Here is a 22,824-nt window from a genome sequence, read left to right as displayed (position 1 = left end):
TCCTGAGACTGCAAATGTAATCTCAGAACAGCCACTGTCCATTACCCCATCTCTTATTGATGAAGGAGAGAACCAGGAAATTCAGCCTAATTCATTTTTGACCACAAAGACCATTTCTACAGATTGTATTAATGAACCAGAGGGGCAAGCAACTCAACCGTATGTGTCTCTATCTACAGAATCTGTCTCTGAACGTTCTAGTTCATCACATACTGGCAAGGAAACAGAGAAGCAAGAAATTCAGTTTTATTCACCTGTGACTACACAGTTGGAGCCTGAACATTCAGTTTTATCTGAAATAAAAAAGCGTGATTTTAAACCTTATCCACCCATAACTGCACAATCCGAATGTGAACATCCAGATTTATCATATTCCATCGAGGAAGCAGAAAAGCAAGAAATTCATCCTTATTCGCCTGTAACTGCACAACTGGAATCTGAACAACTAGATATATCATATTCTACTTGTGAAACAGAGAAACAAGAGAGAGAGCAATTGGAGTCTGAACATTCAGACCAGCAAGATATCCAGCCCAACACTCCCATAACTGCTCAGTCAGAGTCTGAACATTCAGATCTATTCTATTCCATTGAAGAAGCAGAAGAGCAAGAGTCTTATTCACCTGCAGTTGAACAACAGGAGTTCGAAAATGTAGATTTATCATATCCTGTTGATGAAACAGAAACACAAGAAAGTCAGTATTATTCACAAGTAACTGCAGAACCTGAGTCTGAGCTTTCAGATTTGTCATATTCCATTGATGAAGCAGAGAATGAAGAAATTCAGCCATATTTACTTGTACCTGCACAATTCGAGTCTGAACATCTAGTTTTATCTGAAACAGGGAGTGAAGAAATTGAGCATTATTCACCCACAACTCCACAATTGGAATCTGGTCATTTAATTTTATCATATCCTATTGGAGATACAGAAACCCGAGAAAGTCAATGTTATTCACATGTACCTGCAGGAATGGAGCCTGAACATTCACTTTCATATTATTCAGTGGATGAAGTAATTCCCCAAGAAATTCAGTCTTCTTCACCTGTAGCTGCACAATCTATGCCTAAACATTTAGTTTTGTCACATTCTATTGATGATGAAGAGAAGAAAGACATTCAGCCATATAGACCCAACCCTGCAAAATCAAAGTGTCACTCTTTACTTTCATCATATGACACTGATGAAGCAGAGATGCGAGAAATTCAGCTACATTCACCTAAAATAGAAAACTTGATGTCTGAACAGTTAGTCACTATGTCACTAATGCATACTGATGACAGAGATGGGCAAGAACTTCAAGCTTATTCACTGGGCACAGAATACTTGCTGTCAGCACAGTTAACAGCTCCTTCTCCCATCTTCATTGCTGAAAGTGATAAGCAAGAAATACAACCTGATGCACATGAAGTGCCAGACTTGGTTTCAGAAGTGTTGAACTTTTCAGCTGGTTCCATTAATGAAGAAGAGACGCATGATATTGATTCTTCTTTGCCTGACATACAATATACTTCATCTGAACAATCAATGGCTGTTTCATCAGACTTTATTGATGAAACCGGGATGCAAGAAAATCAGTCGTCTTATTCAGCTGAAGCAGACAGTTTCCCATCATCACAGTTAAAAACCACCTTGGTTAGGCCTTTTAATGAAACAGAGAAACTAGAAATTCAAGCTTATGCTTTTGAGGAAACTGCTTTGTTGTCAGAAGAGTCAAAAACTGGCTCAGTTGATCCTACAAATAATAACGAAGCAGACAAGCAAGAAATTCAGTCTTTTCCAAATGAAGCTAAATACTTTGAATCAAAACAATTTCCAGGTAGACTTCAGACAGCACGAACAGCCCAAAGTACTAATGAGAATAAATCAGACATGACAATGGTATCTGATTTTGTTTCAAATGAAGCTTCCCGTAATCTCCTATCAGAGCCCATTAATGAAATCCACACACATAATTTATACTCCTCACTACCAGGTAATCCAGTCTCAGATAAAAATGTAAATAATGTAACAGTAACTAGCATTGGAGACCTTTCAACAGCAGAAGAAATACAGCATTTTTCAAATGTAGAAGCAGGGTCAAAAGAGCCTGAACATTATCTACCAAGAGAAGAGAAATTAACAGAACATGTGAACTTAGCAGAAGAATCCAAATATACTCCAGAACCTGATGAACAAAAAGATATGTTTAATATAATTTCAGAAGGCTATGAGATATTGAATATTCATGCTGTCCCACTCATTTCTTCAGTGGATGAAGAAGAAAGCAAACACATGCCAGATAAACTAGAATACTTAGAAACAAATACCCTCATTAAAACAAAACCGTTTGAATGTGGTGACCATGAAGCGTCAGCATATGGAACAGCTAGAGAAATTTCAGAAAACTCAGTGGCAGATGACACCGGAGTTAAAGATATGGAACAAAAAGAATTGGTTGAAGAAGTAGATGCTCAGGAAATTGTAGAAACAGAGGAGGAAATTTCCACTGTGTCAGAAAATAAAAGTGGCGAAGTTTTGAATCCTAACGAGAGTACCATTGAGATGGATTATTTTGAAAAGTATACTCTGATTGATGACAAATCCCCCACTGAACTATCTGTTTGGGGGCTATCTCCCTTTGATGCTGTAATGGCAAACCCTAAGAAACATACAGACGAAACCATCTCTTCAACTGGAAGTTCTGATGTTAATACTTTGGAAGGTGAATTTACTTTACTAGATAATGACTTAGATGAAGCCTTTTATGGAATGACAGAACAAGAAAGCAAGATGCAGTCTCATGCAGATGCTCAGAAATTTTTGACTATGCAAAAATCAATTGACTGTAGTAAAAAAGTGATAAATATAGAAGATGAACAAAAGTTAGCAGGCACACCCTTATTTGATACAGAAGAAGGAGTGTTAGAACGATCCATGTTGTTTCCCACATCAGTCAGCGCGATTAACCCAGAACTTCTAGAGGAGCCACCTGCACTGGCATTTTTATACAAGGACCTCTATGCAGAAGCAGTGGGAGAAAATGCAAAAGGTGAAAATGAGCCTCCTTCTGATGAAGAGAGTGGGAATTCTGATGCATCTTTTCCTAGAAATTCTGACACAGACGATGAAACTGGAATATATTTTGAAAAATACATTCTTAAAGACGATATTCCTTGCAACGTGGCTGGGTCTCAAAAAGATGAAGTTTCAAAAGCTCAGTCTATTAATAAAGACCTGTCAGGCCAACTGAGGGTTTCAGGAGACAAACATAAGGATTTTTATGAGGTAATTGAAAAGGAGCAGCAATCTGTTCATATTTTATCTGAAGAATCCACCAAAACCCAGGTCTTGTCAGAAGGGGAAATTGTGGAGGGAGAGAGAATCCCGTTTATTAGTGATATTAAAGTAACAATTTGTCAACCAACTCAGGCAGTTCCTTTTGGAAGCAAGCTTAATGTTTCAGATGCAAGAAATGATCCCTCTAGTCAAAGAGAGGAAGAAAATGCACCTGCAGCAACACACCAGGAATTGTCAGAGCAAATGAGTCATGAAGAGTCCAGTCAAGTACTAGATTCTGAGGTAATTGCCAACCAAAAAGAAGCATCTGTGCAAGATAAATCAAAGACAGTAACTCCTCAAACAGATGAGCGGAAAGAACAACATGAAATAGCAGCAGTTAATAAAATGGATAATTACATGCCTCATGGAAGACCACCTGTTGATGAAAGTGAAAGCAATCAATATGTTCGTACTTCTCAGCAACCAGAGCAATTAATTTCATATTTGGATAATCACCTTCAACCCATGACAAAAGAGGCATATGATTTAGACCATGATCGTTTTGAAAGTGTGAACAACAGGGAAAAATATCTATTGGATACAAGTGAGCAGACAATTGAAAAAAGAGTCAGAGAAAATATTGCCAACGATATAGCAAAGCATAACCTAGAAGTAGCTAAGACTGGCCTTCCAGAACCTGGAGTAAAGTTTGATAAGGCATCAGGTGATTTAGACTTACAGCCCTTTAGACTTGATTTTGATAACCTTTCATCAGATTCAACAAGAGAGGAGCAGTGCTTGGAGACTGATGAACATCTTGCTGAGTCAATGGATTATGAAGTGATTACCCAAGAAGAACTTTTGCAAGATGAAATATCCTCTGAATTGGCACATGAAGATTTATTGTTTGAAGACAGGGAATCGTTTGAGCCGATTAGCCATACTTATGAATCTGTAAACGAGGCAGAGCAAGAGACACCCATTGAACATGAGGATTCAGGCTTTGTGATGATGAATTCTGAAAAATCATCACTCGACATATCTGAAAGTGAGAGTCAACAAAAAGAAATTCAGAAGGTCCATGTTGATACTTATTGCTGCCAGTGCAGGTGCCCAATTTCTGCTATTGACAAGCTTTTTGGGGAGCATGAAGGCCATGATGTGACAACACTGGACACTGCTGTAATGGATATGAAGGTAAGAATTTATGTTAACGGAAGCTTATGCTCCAATACGTCTGTTAGTCTATAAGGTGCCACAGGACTCTTTGTTGCTTTTTACAGATCCAGACTAACACGGCTACCCCTCTGATACTTGATTGACTATGTAGTTTAAAATATGAATCTTTCAACTTTAACCTTAGCCCAAATTTGGGATTGGAAATTATTAGTTGGAGACTGCTCCAGATTCAGCAGAAAGAATGCAAGTATTTTGGTTTTCAGTTTCTATATATACTATCTGTTAACAGGAACTTTTCCTTTTGCTATAATTGTCAATGCTTTAGTCATCCTTGGGCTGGATTATTACAATGCACTTTCTTTATACCAATGTTTCCTAAATGGTGGGTCATGGAAAGGTTGTGGATGGGTCATGGGCCCAGTGTGGAGTGAGGCGCTGGGGAGGAGGGGGAGTTGGAGACTAAGCACACCCCACACTTATCCCGCAGCAGCAGCTCCTGTCCCATGGGGCTGGGCCTGGCTTCCTACCTTCTGAGGCCAAACCTTGAGAGGCGATGTGACCCTGGTCATGTGCCAGGGTCACAGAGTGGGGAGTGGGCCCAGCCCTGCAGGACAGGAGCAGCCCTTGTGGGGTTGGCATCCTTTCCCCTCCTGCCCGCCTCCGGCCTCTCTTCTGCCGTGGGCCAGGACTAGGGTTGTGGTGCTGGGGTGGGAGGAAACTGCTGAGGATAGTCAGTGGCCCCTTCACAGGACAAGGAAGAGAAGGTGGTAGCAGAGGAGAAGGATGCTGGATTATGATTCTGCCCCTTCCTCCCCCAATGTGGACCCTGGGTGGGTTGCAAAAAAAGATATAATGTAGGTGGATTGCCTTAGTAAAAAGTTTGGGCCCAACTACCTTCAGCTACACTTGCATTCAGAAGCTTCAGCTAGTGCTGAACATACATGCAGTGCTCACCTCTTGGGTTGGGCCAACATGAACACATCACCCTTGTGCTCCGTGAGCAGCACTGGCTCCTAATCCACTGGAAGGTGGGAGTTATTAATGTTAAAGCGCTGCCGCGGCAAAGCTTTAACATTGCTGCCCCTTCCCTTGCCAGCGGCCCTGCTGGTAGGGTCCGTACTGGCAGGGCCGCCGACGGGGGGCAAAAGGGGCAGGGACATTAAAGCACTGCCGCGGCAGCGCTTTAAGGACGGTCCTTTGCTGCGGCAGTGCTTTAATGTTCCTGCCCCACCCCCGCCGCGGCAAAGGGCCCTGCAGTGCTTTAATGTCCGTGCCCCATTTCCCCCCGTCCCCCACAGCCTCCAACAGGCGGGGGGGGGGGAGCAAAGGGAGCAGTTGCCCTGGGGCCGGCGATTTAAAAGGGCCCTGGGCTCCAGACACTGCTGCCGCTAGCGCAGCAGTGGTGTCTGGAGCCCCGGGCCCTTTAAATCAATACGGGAGCCCCGGGCGGCGTGGGCCAGGCGGCCTGAAAGGGCTGGTTGGGGAATGCTGACTCTCCCCAGCGCCGCCCCTTCTGCCCGTACCGGTAAGTGGCCTAAAACTTACTTTCACCCCTGGCGTCATCCTTAATATAGGTGGAGTTTTTTGGCATGTGGAGAGGCATAACTTTAGAAACACTGGTTCATTTCACTTTGACATTGTAGAGTAACCTCTATATGCTTGCACTGACATTGTCACAAGATTGTTAGCAGTCCAGTTTAAGTACAAAGGTCAGACAAAGGCTTTAGCCTGGTTACAAAACATGGCTAAAATCTTACCTTTCACTACACATTAGACTCATGTTTTTTAATCAGTTTCCTTCATTTGGTTGTAGGTAGTGCAGAGGAGCTCTTATTGTCTTCAGCGGAGGGGAGAGAAGTGCCTGATCTGGTGCCTAAATGTGCACCATTGTTGATGTTTTAAAAAATTTGCGGCCAGACTCTAGGATAGCAATTGTCAGATCTATCCAATATAAAAGGTTGACACAAACTCAAAAATAAGGGTATGAAATTAAAATTCACCTCATCCATAATTCTAGCACGACTATTCTTGCCAGCTTACAATTTAGTATTATGATAGGTATACATTAATTAATATACTATGTATAATGAATACATCCAAATATGCCTGCAATATAAATACTTGTGAAAACACTTTTCACTTCTCTAGAAACTTGTCTATGTTTAATTGCAGTTCGGCTCTGAAAAGTGACTGTAAAAATGGTATTATGAGGTCTAATCTTTATGATCTCATTTATTCCATATCCAATTTGCTCAGTTTACCTGTCAAAAGGTATTCCTTTTCTAGTTACCAGCTCTGCAATCTGAATCCAGCGTCTGAAAGTCATGCTGTGTTTTCTGGATTGTGCACAGTCACCAGTAATAACCATTTTGCAATTGGAACTTTATTAAAAATGCTGAGCCATGTTGCATCAGTTTTTAAGCGGAATTCCCTATTGATTTCACCTTTAACTTGCACCTTTTTGCATCTCATTCTGGCCTCTTTGCATGTAAGTTACTGTCAAGGCTGTATCCCCACTTTGAACTTTAAGGTACAAATGTAGGGGCCTGCATGAAAACTTCTAAGCTTATCTACCAGCTTAGCTCTGGTCCGCTGCCACCATCTCAAGAATTCCTTCCCTGGGAAGCCTTGAGAAACCTTTCACCAATTCCCTGGTGAACACAGATCCAAACCCCCTTGGATCTTAAAACAAGGAGAAATTAATCTGGTTCTTAAAAAAGAAGGCTTTTAATTAAAGAAAAAGGTAAAAATCATCTCTGTAAAATCAGTATGGAAAATAACTTTACAGGGTAATCAAACTTAAAGAGCTCAGAGGACCCCCCTCTGTCTTAGGTTCAAAGTACAGCAAACAAAGATAAACCTCTGGTAAAAGGTACATTTACAAGTTGAGAAAACAAAGTAAATCTAAGACGCCTTGCCTGGCTTTTTACTTACAAGTTTGAAATAGGAGAGACTTGTTTAGAAAGATGGGGAGAACCTGGATTGATGTCTGGTCCCTCTCAGTCCCAAGAGCGAACAACCCTTAACAAAGGACACAAAACAAAAGCCTTTCCCCCCCCCAAGATTTGAAAGTATCTTGTCCCCTTATTGGTCCTTAGGGTCAGGTGTCAGCCAGGTTACCCGAGCTTCTTAACCCTTTACAGGTAAAAGGATTTTGGAGTTTCTGGCCAGGAGGGATTCCATAGCACTGTACACAGGAGAGCAGCCACCCTTCCCTTTATAGTTATGACAGTTACTTTCACTCTCTTACTAACTGTTAAAACCAGAATGGTTTACTAACATTAAATGTAGACATTTCACCCTTGAATTTGGCCTGAAAGTGGATCTCTGGCATGTGTTCTGTTGCACTAGTATATTATAACACTAATTCAAAAGTAAGAATAAAAAATTATAAGATGATGAAATACTGCCCTCAAATATAAATATTTACCAAATTTTCCAACTGATAATTTTTCTTTTTCTCTGGTCTGTGCATGTACTACATTTTATCACTTTTTATCTACGGCAGTTCCTGCTTTGGCTGTGAATTATGATCAGCTGCCAAAATGTCACTAATAAAGTCACAGGTCTGAAGTCTTCCCTGGTGTAGTTGCACTGAAGTCAGTGGAGTTACTCCAGAGATGGATATGTCCCCTGATGTAATTCCCTGGCTGTGGAACTTGGAGATACAGCCAGTAATTAAATCTGGCCACAACACATGTCTGACTTCACATGATTTCTACCAGCCAAAGCTCATGTTACTCTTAGATTGTCTATGTGTAGTTCTTGCTACTCACACAGATATAATTGCTAAAGAAATAAGAAGACAACACAATGCTCACCTTCTCAGCTTTTGGCATTAGAGCAGAAATTCATGTTAAGTGAAATGATCTGTTAACCTATAAAAACTGACAGAGCCATTATCTTCACAAACAGAATTCCACATTGGGATCTCAAAGTGATCAATCCTAAATATTTATCAATTTAACATTAAATTTTACAATAGAATATATTTATAATTCAGAGGTCACGTGTGGTATTTTTCAAACATATTTTGGATGTGGAAGTTTGCTACCAACCTTCCTCTAACCTTCCATTCAGAAGTATACAAATTGATTAAAACCGAGTGCACTTATGAAATATAAATTGCATATGAGCAGATGGCCAGCTCTCTCAAGGAAGGTCAAGAAGGACTGCTGCATAGAGAGACAGCTCTATTATTATTATAATATCCGGTCAATGTTGTCTTTATTGTTCCTAGAGCCTTATTCTGTATTGCTTGCATATCTAAAACAACCAGTGACTTTGATGGGAGTTTTGGGTGCAAACGGAATGCAAGTTCAGACCTTCAGTGTACAATACATAGATAGTTTAAATTGTGTATATTTATTTAAAATATTTAAAAGTGAACCTCAGGAACATCTATATTTATGTTTAGTTTCCTAGATACTTTATTGCATAGGCTAGCCCGTAACAATTACTTGTGTTCTCTTCTCATTGTGGGCCTGATCCTGCAGTCTCTGGAGCATTCCTGTGCTGTGCTGAGCGCCCTCAAATTCCCACACAGCCAGTGAGAATGGAGGGTGTGAAACAGCTCACATAAGCACCTTGAAGGATCAATTGTTATTTCTTCTTTGAATTTGGTATTCTACCTTTTCCAACCACTATTCCTGTGCTTGCCTTTCTAGTCATGGTGAAGCTATGAAATTAATTTTAACAATTGTTCTAATAACATCTAGAGGTGAAACATTACATATATTTTTAATGTGAAAGCTTTATAAAGCAGTATTTCCCAAGCATCATATTTAGAAAATTGCTGCCACTTTTTTATTTCAGGATCAATTAGACGAATTTCTAGGAGAGTTACAGCAAAGGTCAGTGAAGTTGGAGGAGTTGGTTAGTGAAATAGAATCCCTGTTTAATTCTGTTGAGGTAAGTCTAATATCTACACTACTCCTGTTTTCTTTCCTCCTTCAATATTGGCAGTCCTTTTAAGATATTTTATACTGTTTTGTAGTTTCATGTTATCATTTTCACAGGAATTGTCTGTTTCACTAGTCCTTAAACAAAGTTTCCTTACTATGAGTGACTGAGAAAAATATATAGTTCCTTTACTATACAGCGCTGCTGCACAGTGAACACTATGTGGAATATTCCCCACTGGATGGGGAAATGATTGTGATAGCACTTTCAATCTGTTTTGTTTAATTTTTAAACTTTTACATGGATCAACATTTTCAAATGTTGGATACCTAAAGTTAGGCACCTAAATTCATGTTTGGGCATCTAAATGAGTGGTTTGATGTCCAGACGTGCTTAGTACCTGTAGCCTATGTTGATTTCAATAGGAAATTTGGATGTCCAGCTGCTTTGAAAATAAGGCTTCTTATTTAAGTGCCTAACTATAGAAACCTTAACTTTAGGCACTCAAGTTTGAAAATATTGGCCATTGTTTTTAAAGTATTTACCTAATGATATTTCTTATACGTGAACTTGCTTAGATAATTACATACGTCTTTTTGTAAGGATGCCAAAGGCTGCCTGACTAATAGCTGGTGTTACATAATTTAGAGAGTTTTATGTATATTCATTCACTGATGTAGTTTTACTTCTCAGATTTTCATGTTTTATTTTCCAGGAAAACAGTAAGAAAAATGAGCAGTTTTTAGAAGACCAAAATGAAGAGATGGTTAAGACAGTGATAGCCCAGTGTGATGAGATGTCCCAGAACTTTGAGGAGGTGAAGAAGATGAAAATGGAATACTTGTATGAACAGATGGTTAACTTTCAGCAAAGTATTGTTACGGCGAAGGAAACCTTAGAGACAACTGTAACAGAAACTGAAGAACTTGGTTATGTTGTTTTCCTAAATGTAAGTATGAATTACATTCATAACAGAAACCTTAATGATATTAGTCACATATGGCATTTGATATAATATCCTAAGACCTACTTTGTCTTCTGAGGTAAATTAATTCTGAAATCTCAGATACACCAGTCTGGAACTGCTGGGTCATGTGAAGGTTCAGAGAAGAGATCAAAGAATGATCTGTCATGTGGAAAACATGCCTCACAGTGAGACACTAAAGGAACTCAGTCTATTTAGCCTATTGAAGAGCAGGTTAGGAAATGACTCAGTCACAATCTATAATTAGCAGAGAGAAGATATCTGTTATGAGAGGATTCTTTATTACAGCAAATGATGGTGTAACAAGAAATTGGAAGAAAATGGAAATGGTAATTGAAGTCGGAAGAGTCCAAACCGGAAAAAAAGACTGACATTTTTAACAGTCAGGGGAACTAATCATTGGAACAGATTACCAAGGGTTGTGGTAAATTCTCCATTACTTACAGTCTCTAAATGTTTTGTGGGTTAGATGCAGGAATCCCTGGCCAAAATCTATGCCCATAGGAATGCACAGTTGCTGCAAGAATTGTCAGTGACTCAGTGAGTGGCACTTCCCCCTCTGTGTCAGTACTGACTCAATGCCCATCACAATATCTGGGGGGCATGTGCCACTGGATATGCCACGTCTCAGGTCAGATGTAAAAATGGGCCCCTAACTATGTGTGGTTGTTAAAGATTACAGTTACATGATTTTGGCTGGGGCTGGACCCAGTCTCTCAATAATGCAAGAGGCTCCAGCTCTCTAGTGAATTGGCGCTCCCTGATTAGTTGCTGGCCTCACTTGTCTGCCCATAAGGCAGAATAACCAGTCATCTGCTACAGGCAGAGCCCTCTCCTCCCCTCCCCACAACATCCTGAAGCCATTCTCATAGCAGGCGGGGAGGGAGCTTAAGGGTAAGTCTACATGGGAAAGAAAAACCCATGACTGGTCCATGCCAGCTGACTCGGGCTGCAGGGCTGTTTCATGGCTGTATAGACCTCTGGACTTGAACTGCAAACCAGGCTCTAGGATCCTGCAGGGTGGGAGGGCTCCAGTATTTGGGCTTCAGCCCAAGTCCAGAAGTCTACACAGCAATGAAATAGCCCCACAGCCCGAGCCCCATGAGCCTGAGCTGGGTGGCACAAGCCAACTGCGGGTTTTTCTTTGCTGTGTAGACATGCCCAACGAGTGCAGCAGCTCAGGGTGACTCCATTCCCTCCTCCTGTGAACAGCCCCAAGTGCTTCTCCCCTGGCCTGGAAGGGGGATAAGGGACCCACTGCAGTCCCCCTAGACCTGGGAAGGGGTGCGAAGAAGCTTAGGAGGAGCAGAGATGTAGCTGTGGAGTAGGACTGAGGGGATGGGGGTTGGGGAGGCTGAACTGAGGTGGGGGGAAAGCTGAGGGTTTGGGAGCTGGGGGGAGTGAACTTGGGGGGCTGAACTGGTGAGGGCTGGGGGCTAAGCTGATGGGGTTGGGGGCTGGATGGGGCAGAATTAATTGCTGGGCAGGGGATGGGCAGGCATGTAAGTGAGACAAAAAGGCTACCCCCCCCCCCCCACACACACACACACAAAATAGTCTTTTTTTTTTATTTTATTTAAAAAAGGCATGATTTGGGGGGCTAATCTCTTAATTTTGGGGGTCTTTAACTCATGATTTTTGATCTCTTAAGACTGGCAATGCTGATATCCTCTGGCCCTTTCTATAAGGAATGGAGGGTTAATCCTGATCTGTTCCGTGTCCTCTTTGTGCTGCTAAAGAGGCAGCTGAGGATTCCCATGACATGGGAGTATTCCCAGCTCAACTGGTGTAAAGGTCATGGAGCTTCTAAGGGTCAGCAATGTGGAGGCAATTTTGGTCTTGGAATTTGGACCCTAATGTTTTAATGTAGAAATGATATCTCCTCCTGTAAACGTAACTTACCACTTGTTTCAGCAAAGTAATTAAGCCTTGTGCTGACTAATCGTGCTTAAAGCTAGGCAGATGCTTAGGTAACATGCTGAGTCATTCATGGCCTTAAAGAGGGGAAAATACTTGGAGACCTAAATTCTCTGCTGGTGCGTATGGGAAAATTTCCAGTGAAGTTCATGAAGTGGTGCTTATTTACATCAACAGAAAAGAGCAGACTCAGTCTTTAAATTACTTGCTTTAATATTATGTTGACTTCTGTTTTTTATTGTTAATACATTCTTTTCCCCTTTCTCTATTAGTTATCTAAAGAAATGAATAAAAGGTATATGAAATGTGGTTTAGGTGCATTGTAGTGAATATTAGGATTAGCATGTTTGGCTGCTTTATTTAATACTTTCTTGAAAGCATGCTTCCAGTATAAATATCTGCTTTTAAAAACACCACAAATAATAGTCTGGGAAGAAATCTTACACTTGTTACTGTAGCTGACAGCTTTTGAAGGGTTTTGCATGTGTTTTATAATTCATAATTTAAATAATAATAAATATAGCTTTTTTTAAATGTCAGATCACTTGGAATATTCTGCGTAGCCATTCTTAAATAGCTGCTGCTTGTAATTATATAAGAACATTCTGATGATGCTTAGATTTCTGCCTTAAATACCCTGTTTTGAAGTGTTCATATTTTACTAGTGTCATTTCCATATGAGATGAAATCTTAATGAAAATCATCCAACATGTCACTTATATGGGTGGAACTGCTGGGATAAATTCAGAGCTAGTATAAATGGTTGCAACTGTAGTGAAGTTTGAATTTGACTATTTCATCTGTGTTTGTATCCTCCCCCCCTCCCCAAACACACACACCAACAAAACCCCCAAACCCATAATCAAACCCTTATTCCCCATCTGATTTGCCACTGAGGGTTCCGTTTAGTGGGACTCATCCTGATGAGAGAGAATTTAATCTTAAATCATTTGCCATCTGCTAAAATCTGCACAAGTTATCTCTTATTATTCATAAAGCCTGAACCCGCAGCCCTTTTGTGCACAACACTGTTATGGAGTGAAATCCTGGCCCCACTGAAGTCAATGGCAAAACTCCTCTTGAAGTGGGGCCAGGATTTCACTTATTGACTTAAACCGGAGTTATGTACTGATATGCATCCCATATGATTTATCAACACTGAAGTCAATGGTACTTAGTCATGCACTTAAAGGTATGCATGTGCTTAAAGTGTTCAGCTGGACTGGGGCCTAGGTAAATCATATGTGGCCAATTCAGGGACAGACTGTAAAATAGTAAGTTTTTATTATAAGAAATATCAAATTGGAAATTTCTATATGTGAGTAAGGGGTTATTTTTTTTAAGTGATGCTCAAAACATCCTTTCACATTTCTCATTATTCATGGGATTTGTGCTATGAAATCATGTGGCATAAGAACGGCCATACTGGGTCAGACCAAAGGTTCATCTATCCCAGTTTCCTGTCTTCCGACAGTGGCCAATGCTAGGTGCCCCAGAGGGAATGAACAAGTGTCATCAAGTGATCCATTCCCAGTCATTTATTCCCAGCTTCTGGCAAAAACAGGCTATGGACACCATCCCTGCCCATCCTGGCTGATAGCCATCGATGAACTTATCTAATTCTTTTTTGAACCCTGTTATAGTCTTGGCCTTCACAACATCCTCTGGCAAGGAGTTCCACAGGTTGGCTGTACCTTGTGTGGGAAAAATACTTGCTTTTGTTTCTTTTAAACCTGCTGCCTATTAGTTTCATTTGGTGGCCCCTAGTTCTTGTGTTATGGGAAGAAGTAAATAACACTTCTTTATCTACTTTCTTCACACCAATCATGATTTTATAGACCTCAATCATATCCCCCATTAGTCGTCTCTTTTCCAAGCTGAAAAGTCCCAGTCTTATTAATCTCTCCTCATATGGAAGCCATTCCACACCCCTAATCATTTTTGTTGCCCTTTTCTGAATCTTTTCCAATTCCAATATATCTTTTTTGAGATGGGGTGAACACATCTGCATGCAGTATTCAAGATGTGCGCGTACCATGGCTTTATGTAGAGGCTATATCATATTTTATACCTTATTATCTATCCCTTTCTTAATGATTCTCAACGTTCTGTTCGCTTTTTTGACTGCCGCTGCATATTGAGTGGATGTTTTCAGAGAACTATCCACAATGATTCCAAGATCTCTTTCTTGAGTGGTAACAATTAATTTAGACTCCATCATTTTATATGTATAGTTGTGATTATGTTTTCCAATGTGAATTACTTTGCATTTATCAACATTGAATTTTATCTGCCATTTTGTTGCCCAGTGACTCAATTTTGAGAGATCCTTTTGTAGCTCTTCGCAGGCTGCCTGGGACTTAACTGTCTTGAGTAGTTTTGTATCCTCTGCAAATTTTGCCACCTCACTGTTTACCCCTTTTTCCAGATCATTTATGAATATGTTGAATAGGACTGGTCCCAGTACAGATCCCTGGGGGACACCCACTACATTAAAATTATATACCAACATGTGGCAATCTGTCCAATTACTTGTATATTGTAGATTATTGAAAAGTAGGCTACGCAAAAATAATTTTCAAGGATTTTTATTGCATGTTATTTACTAGCATTAGCTTACATATTAAAATTAGTTTGTTTTGTGCATGAACTAGATTATTTTAATTGATTGTATCTGATTTACTAAAACAGATTAAGAAAAGGGTTTATATAATGCTGCATGTCTTTCTAAAGAAAATTTATTTTTTTATTACGTATATCCTGTTAAAACTGTGAACAACTAACAACTTCAGTGTAAAAACAAATGGAGTTGTTTGACTGCTTTGTAGAAAGAATTCTTTCATTTCCTTGGAGCTGCTTTTGCCTCAAAGTTAAAAATATGTTGTTGTTTTTTATAATGAACCAAGCAAATAAGGGATAATTGAGTCCAATCCATTTTCCTTTTTCTTTTTTTCTCCTCATAACCAGCTGCTTTACATTCTGTCTCTGAAGTCAGCTTCCTGTAGATAGATGTAATTTTCTGTAGCTTTTAAATATACAAAGGGACAATGTCAATAAGTTTAAACCCCATATTCTTGAGGGCCTTACTGAGAACTTCATATCTAAACTTTCCCACAGTTCATGAGTGTACAGATTTGTGTAGTTAGATTGGGTTCATCTTTACTGCTAAGATATCCTTGAACTAATTTTAAACACTGTACCCCCTACTTAACGTTCAAGGTTAGGAAGTTCTCTTCTCTTTGCTTGTTGCTCTTAAATCCATGGAAATATTTTGAGCAGTGCATGAAAAATGTTGTTCATCTTTGAGCTTTGGAAGCTATGTAATACTATAGGGATTTATTTGGATATATATTTTCTTCCCAATAGGTTACTTTCTGCAATGGATAAATCTCTCTCGTTAGAAAAAATGCCCAGTGCATTTTCACTTTTTGACCATTATGCAGACGGTTCAGTGAGAAGTGACCAGAATACCTTAAAATGTGTCGCTGGTAAGAATCTATGGGTGCACCCTGTGAAAAATAAACATTTTCACAAAACCCTGGAATTTATAGAAAAGTAAAAGCAGAATGTGCTTTGAAAAAAAAAAGTTTAGAGTTGTGAGCCTGTGTAATTAGCAATCAGAGCTGAATTTGAAATGAAGTCTAATTGTGCACAAGTGCTTGGTTTATTGCTGGGCAGGGGAAAAGGTAGCACAGGAGGAAACATTAAAACGTCTTGTTTATTCTAAATTCTAATCACCCTTTACAATACCTGTCCATTCTAAAATGAAAATCTCATATTGGCATAAAGCCTGTGTAACACTCTCCATGCTGAGGAAGCCCCATGGTGCCCATGTATGTGGGGTCACAAATATGGCAGCCATTCGGGGTGTGCTTCTAAACCACCTCCTTGCTGGGGAAGCAGGCCTCTGGAGTGGAGAGAAAAGTTGGGGGTGGACTGAAAAAAGAGGCCACTGGATGTGTATTTATGTGGATCTAGTGGCTGGAAAATCTATCCACATATGAATATGAAGGAGCAGTGGCTACAGTAGCTGGACCCAGCCCGCTCTGTAGGCAAGGGCAGTGACTATGGAGGGTAATGGGGTGTATTCCATCTCCCCAGCCCATACTTAGTTCACAAGCCTGTTTAGTTTAAACTAAAGCTTGTTTAGTTGTGCTTTGTGCCATATGTGTGTGTGAATTTTACCTATGAAGATCATCCAGATCTGACCAGCAGTCATGGAAGTTAAGAGAATAAACAAGCCATGTTTGTCTACTGGCCATGGTGTATCAGCTTCATCCATTACTAGCTTTCTCTTCAGTTTTATGATTTCTGAGAACTAACAGCTCAGAGTCAGCATAGTTCTTTGCAGCAAGCCACCTACTCAGCTTCCCTCCTGTCAGCATCCTGCCAACCATTCTCTTCATCTTTTCAAAACATATTTTTAAATGTTGTTTCAAGAAATAAGAAAATTAAATGTATTTAGATGTATCAAGGCAATTCTGTATTCAAGTGACAGTCTAAGTGCTGGCGCCCTACCCCAACATAGCCCCATGCCACTGTAGCTTTTAAAAAAAAGTAACTTACTAGGAAATCTCTAGCAGTTTTTATTAAAGATTTAGAGCAAATTTCCTTTGATGCTATTATTCAGTTTATAAACTGACCCTTCCAATCCAGCAGGCGAGTCCCACCTTCCCACTCTGACTGCCAGCTAATGGCAAGGAGGTAATTGATGGAACAGATTTGCTTTGCCTTTGTTTTGTGTTTGCTTTCCACAAACACTTGGATTAAAAACCAGTTAGCTTCCTAAAGTTGCTGAGCTCCCCTTCCTATTTTGATCTGCTTTAACCACTGTGTCCAATCAAAACCAAACAGCACAGCCAACCAGGGCTGGATTTGCACTGACAAACTAGAAGTGAGGGGCTCTAGCTCCCATTTCCAGTTCCCAATAACCCAGCTAGCCCCCTCCTATATTTCTCTCCTTCACTTTTTCCTCCATATAGTCTTTTCCCTTGCTCTTCTGCACTGTATCTCTACATTCCCTTGAAACTAAATCTGTTATATAATCAGAAGATATCATCTCTTCCTCCTTTTTTTCTTTTCCTCCATACCTTTTAATGCTCTCTCTCCCTTAGCTCCCTATGCAGTCTAGCTCCTTTCTCTTCCTATCTAATCCTCCTTTTTGTGCTGTCTCTTCTGTGACTTTTGCATTGCTCACTTCTGCTGCATCATTCTATTCTATCTATTTAAAGTACTTATATGAAGTGACTGTGCCTCACAGTCTTTATCTATTTATCTTCGCAAGTAGAGTATTTGCCAAAAAATACACATTCGGGTCGACTGAAAATTTAGCAAATTCATGCTGAATTTACCAAACTCTTTCAGTTGAAAACAAAACTAAATATTTTCGAGTTTTTCAAATCACCAGAACATTTTTGTTTCAGGTTAATCCAAAGCTAATTTTTTTCTCTGATGTTTTTTCAGCCAACTAGCGGAAAAATATATTCATCCAGCTCTGCTCTCAATAACCCTGAGAGGTAGGGAAGTGCTATTATACTCATTTTACAGTTGGGGAACTGAGCCACAGAGAGGCTAAGTGACTTGCCCAGTGTCAGACAGGAAGCCTGTGACAGAGCAGGGAATTGAACCAGGCTCTTCCCAATCCCAGGTGCCATAACTACTGGACCATACTTCTTCCACTTCTTTGTCAGTGCACTGACACTGAAATGAAATTTCCTCAGATCTTGATCTTTGAAGTCCTCTCATCCACTACACACACACACACACACACACACACACACTCTCTCTCTCTCTCTCTCTCTCTCTCTCCCCCCCACCCCCCTTCCAGGTGCTGTAGGTTGATAAAATAGCAAAAATAGATTTTTTTTTTCAAAGCCTTTCCACCACATCAGAAAATTCTCCCCAAGAGCTTCCCACCCAGTAACTTTCTCCTCCACCCATTCGTCTCTTCACTTAATCCATTCTCTCAGTAAAGGCCTGGGACCATAGATAAACCTTGCAGCATACCCAGAATGTAATCAAATCTGTCAGGAAGAAAAGGAGGGAACAAATTCCAAGGTCAAGGACATATCACTGATAAAAACCTGCCACCAGCCACTGCTGTTTAAACCAGGTTACTGTTTGACTCAAGCACTTCCACTGATTGCAACTTTCTGCCAATGATACTATGAAAGGAGGGGGAAACTGACCATTCTCCCCATTACACTGACCTTGTGAAAACCCCTCCATGGAATGCTATATGTTTGGGTTGTCTTGGTTTTCCTGTGAGCAGAGGGGGTAGATCCTGGGATGAAATGATCTATGCGACAGCATGTCACTGAAAACTAGAGCTGGTAGAAATTTTTTTGATGGATTATTTTTCCATTGGAAAATGCCATTTCATTGAAATTGAAACTTTCCCTTGAAACTTGTCAGTTTTGATTACATTTTATTTCAGGAAAAAAGCCGTGACATGAAGCATTTTGATGTCAGTACATTCCATTTCAACCTTTTCTGAAGGGAATATATCAATATTTTGTTTTGAAATGACTTTTCAATTTGAAATTTATTCTATATTATAAAAAATAAAGTTGATATTAAAATGAAATACTTTGATTTAATACAAACTAAATGTTTTAATTGACTTGAAACAACAATTTTTCAAAGAAGTTCATTGTTTGGGAAATTTTGAATTTTTTTGTTTTCATTCTAATTTGGAACAGAAACAAATTTGAAAATTGCATAATTTCCCATTAAATGGGAATTCTGGTTTCCATACAACTCTACTGAAAACCCACAATAATTTCCTCACTAGATACTATTAGAAGACAGGCTCTTCTAGATGCAAAAAAACCCCCCAAATCTGGTTTGCTGTTAGCAACTAAAGGGATGAATTTTTCAATGACAGGCAGATGTAATCTTACTGTAGCTCTCTGTATAATCACAGGAAAACAGCTAGCATCAGCATCTACTTTGTTAATGCCACAGTGATCATCATCATTAGTCTGAAGATAACTGAAAAGAGCAAAAGCTTTCTGCTTAGATCTTTATAGAATCCATGTAACATGGAAATTTACTGGGTAAATGAAAAAACAGTGTATATTTTTGTTCTGTGCAATCAGACTATTTAATGGTGAGATATGGTTTTGTCTTCCATTGACTCATAATCCTGAAAAATAACAATCTCACGAGGGCTGGTTCCATTTGGATCAGCAGTCAAACTTTTGGGTGCTTATCTGAGGTTTGTGAAAATCTTAGAGGACTTTGTGGCATCCCCAATCAGGTCACAAGGTGTCAGATGATATAGGGTTCAAAATCAAAGTATGGCAGCCTTGCAGAGTGCAAGCAGAGTTCTATGTCTAACCCCTGAAAGGATTATCTCCCCACAAAACATCCCTGGACATCCAGGGAACAGTTCAACAATAGTGAGACTCCGAAGAGTCTCTCACTCTCCATGCTGTTAAGTTCTGAGCCCTGGAGGGCAGAGCCCACTTAGCATCGTGTCCAAGCAGAGTCTGTTCCTCTCTGGGAGCAATGGCCTCTCCCATAGTTCACATCCTTTCTTTTAAAGACCTATTCCTCAGCTGTCACCTCTCCCTCTAGAATTGACAGACTGTACAATCTCTTCATGGTATGACGGGTACTTTTCCTAGATTCCAAGGAATCTTATCAACTATTTCTGCCCTTGGTTAGCAGTGGGGTACATCCAACTCCTGCCTCTGAAACCTGGCTCCCTTCTTCAGTAGGTTTCCACTTCCCACTAACTAGCTCTAGTGTAGTATTTCCTATGAACAAGTGTTTCACTTGTCTTTTTGGTTGGTCTCCTGTTCAGCAGGTGCTGTCCTGTTATAATCTCTCTGTTCAGGGCAAGGCCAGTTCCACAAAAATAGGCTCTCCCAAGAGGCAGCCTGCTTCCCTCTCTAATACAGTGCAACCCACAGTAGTAACCATCCTGCTGGGCTTTCTGATCTGACATCTTAAATTATAAGAGGCACTTTGAGGCTTCAGCAGCAGAATTTATGCCTCAGTGTGCACTACAAAGTAGTAGATGCCTGAGCACGTGGACTCACTCTCTTCTATTAAGGTTAATAGGCCTCATGGGGAAAGGGCAGGGGAAGGGATGATGCCCATGACATTTTACTACACTGCAGTACATACCTGATAGCTTTAAGTTTTAAAGGTATCACTGGACTCAGTGGTGGAATGCGGGTTCCCATATCACCGAAGGGCAGACAGAGGCAGCCTGTATCTATTAATATCTAGATTGGGAGAAAGCAAGTTAGTGACACGGGCACTCCTAAGGCTGACCGGACTCTGGGTTGGTGGGGAAGGTCTCACTTTACCATTCCCTGAAGAGGAGGCATGTAGCTAGTTGAAAGGAAGCAAATCATTGGATAGATTTCCTAAGAACTGCCACTGTGGCTAAGGGATGGGGATTGAGGAATAGGCAGTAGTTTTCCCAACCTCATGAGGGCATCATTTACATCATACCTGTAATGCTGGAATAATATTGTCTGCATCACAGATTGTAGACCTGTGTGACAGTTTTGTTTTTTGTTTTTTTGTTTTTAAAGAAAAGAATGGACAAGATGGGATATTATCATTAGCTGTTGAGAAGTTCTGATTCTACACATAGGCCCTGACTAGATGCCGTTGTGCAGAAAAGGGAAATCTGCCCCTGTAGAGCTAGGAAGCTCTACACCACCTCAGGGAACAAAACATTTACCTGCCTTCACCTGATCGTGTTAGGCCTTGGTGATCAATTCAATATTTGGGTTTAGGATTATTTTATCTGGGGTCCTATCAACTGGATGGTACTCTGGCCTCCAAATATGCATATCATCCAAACATACCCCTCTGTAGGTGTAACTGTTGCCTCTGCCTAGCCTGATAATCTGTATTTAGCCCTTCCAGGTGTTGGAAGCCTTGTGCCTGGCTCCTCTTGGACTCAGGGTTTGGCTTCAATCCTTGAGCCTACCAAGAACTGTCATTATGTCTCTCTGGGTGCCTCATGCAAGGTTTGGAAGAGGTGGAGGTAGGCCAGTGGCTCACATGCTGCTGGTTGTGGCATGCTGTCTGAGGAGGAGTTCATTGATACTCGTGTAGCAACAACTAGCTGAACACCCATAAGCCTGGGAACTGCTGCTGCTGCTGAGAAAATGGACCATTAGAGACTGGTAGCTGGGTATGGGCTGAATATTCACGTAGCTGGATAGCACTGAAATGTTTTACTATTTGACAAATATTGGGCTAAATTCTGTCAGCCTTTGCACCTATGCCAACCCCACTCAGATCAGTGGAATTGTATGGGAGTAGTGAATCAGACAGAATTTCAGTCCTAGCAGTTGATTCACCTATCCCTAATTGATATGAACTTATTGGCCTAAAATTGCAACCTTATTGTCCTTAGTCAGTTAATTGAAATAGTCCCCCTATTTTTTATTTTAATGAATCCTTAACTGGCTGTCATCTCAAGTATTCATAGTTAAGGAAAAATAAACTATCTGGTTGCCTCATGACATGCATAACTGGAGTTGATGTGGTTCAATATAAGCAGTATAAATAACTACCAAAGTCTATCTTCCAGTTCCACAGACTCCAAAATTGCTACCTCAGGAACCAAACTCTGCTACAAGCACATCAATTGCAATCTATTGGACTGTGAGTGAAGGAGACGTCATTGATTGCTTCCAGGTGTATTGCATGGAGGAACCTCAACCAAACAAAGATCAAAGTGGTATGTGACTGAACCTGCATCTCACCAACATTAGTTCAATATCTCAAATAAAATTATATCTAAAATGATCCTTAAAAGATGTGGCTAAGCTATTGCTATATAAAGGGGAAGAGCACAATATGACTGATACTGAAGAGTTAATATTAACAGTAGTAAGGACAGATAACGCTGCAGATACAGATCTCCACCTCCAAAAATCAGATGCCTGATTATGGATTTAGGGGTCTGGATTTATGCTCCCAAGTTGGAAAAATGTGTTCAGTGGTAACAAAGCAGGAAAAACTCAGCAAAAATGCAACATTTCAACACACAGGTACAGATTTTTCAAAATGGCACAAAAATATTTTACTTTTTAAATATGTGAATTTGAGGTGCAATAAAGAAGTTTGTACAGTAAAAAACCAGACTAGTAATAAGAATTATTTAAAGTATTTGAATGTTGCTTAAACATTTTTTGTAAGATGTGCAGCAAATTAAATTAATTTCTGAGAGATTTAGTTACACAAGACAGAAATGAAGCCAAGATTCACAACTGTTTACAGCTGACGTATTACTAAAAATGTGGGGTCCAGTCCCTCAAAGCATTGAGTGCTCTGATATCCATTGGACTTCAATGGGAGCTGAGGGCACTCAGCACTAGGGCTGATCTAAGAGTTAATCAGAACTTTTTTTCAGTGGAAAATTGGGTTTCCAATTAAACAAAATCTTCCAAAGAAAATGTCTGCTTTCAGGAGTAGTGTAGCCATGTTGGTCCCAGGATATTAGAGAGACAAGATGGGTGAGGTAATATATTTTATTGGCTCAACTTCTGTTGGAGACACACACACACACACACACACACACACACACACACACACACACACA

General features: G+C 40.2%; 1 protein-coding gene across 1 annotated transcript in view; it reads left to right on the top strand.

The window, feature by feature from the left end:
- The first annotated feature begins 1,195 nt into the window (after positions 1-1,195).
- CMYA5 (cardiomyopathy associated 5) overlaps positions 1,196-22,824 on the top strand; it is a 41,801-nt gene continuing 20,172 nt past the window's right edge. Inside the window, exons 1-6 of the mRNA XM_026649231.1 lie at positions 1,196-4,459; positions 9,257-9,352; positions 10,059-10,292; positions 12,518-12,540; positions 15,612-15,733; positions 21,811-21,960. Coding sequence (XP_026505016.1) covers positions 1,196-4,459; positions 9,257-9,352; positions 10,059-10,292; positions 12,518-12,540; positions 15,612-15,733; positions 21,811-21,960 — 3,889 coding nt within the window. The remainder of the gene's footprint in view (positions 4,460-9,256; positions 9,353-10,058; positions 10,293-12,517; positions 12,541-15,611; positions 15,734-21,810; positions 21,961-22,824) is intronic.

Source organism: Terrapene carolina, unplaced genomic scaffold (genome assembly GCF_002925995.2).
Source record: "Terrapene carolina triunguis isolate 2854851 unplaced genomic scaffold, T_m_triunguis-2.0 Scaffold69, whole genome shotgun sequence".
In the NCBI taxonomy this organism is placed as follows: Eukaryota; Metazoa; Chordata; order Testudines; family Emydidae; genus Terrapene; species Terrapene triunguis.
Note: the sequence above shows the minus strand (reverse complement) of the source record. Positions and strands in the feature narration are given on the sequence as shown.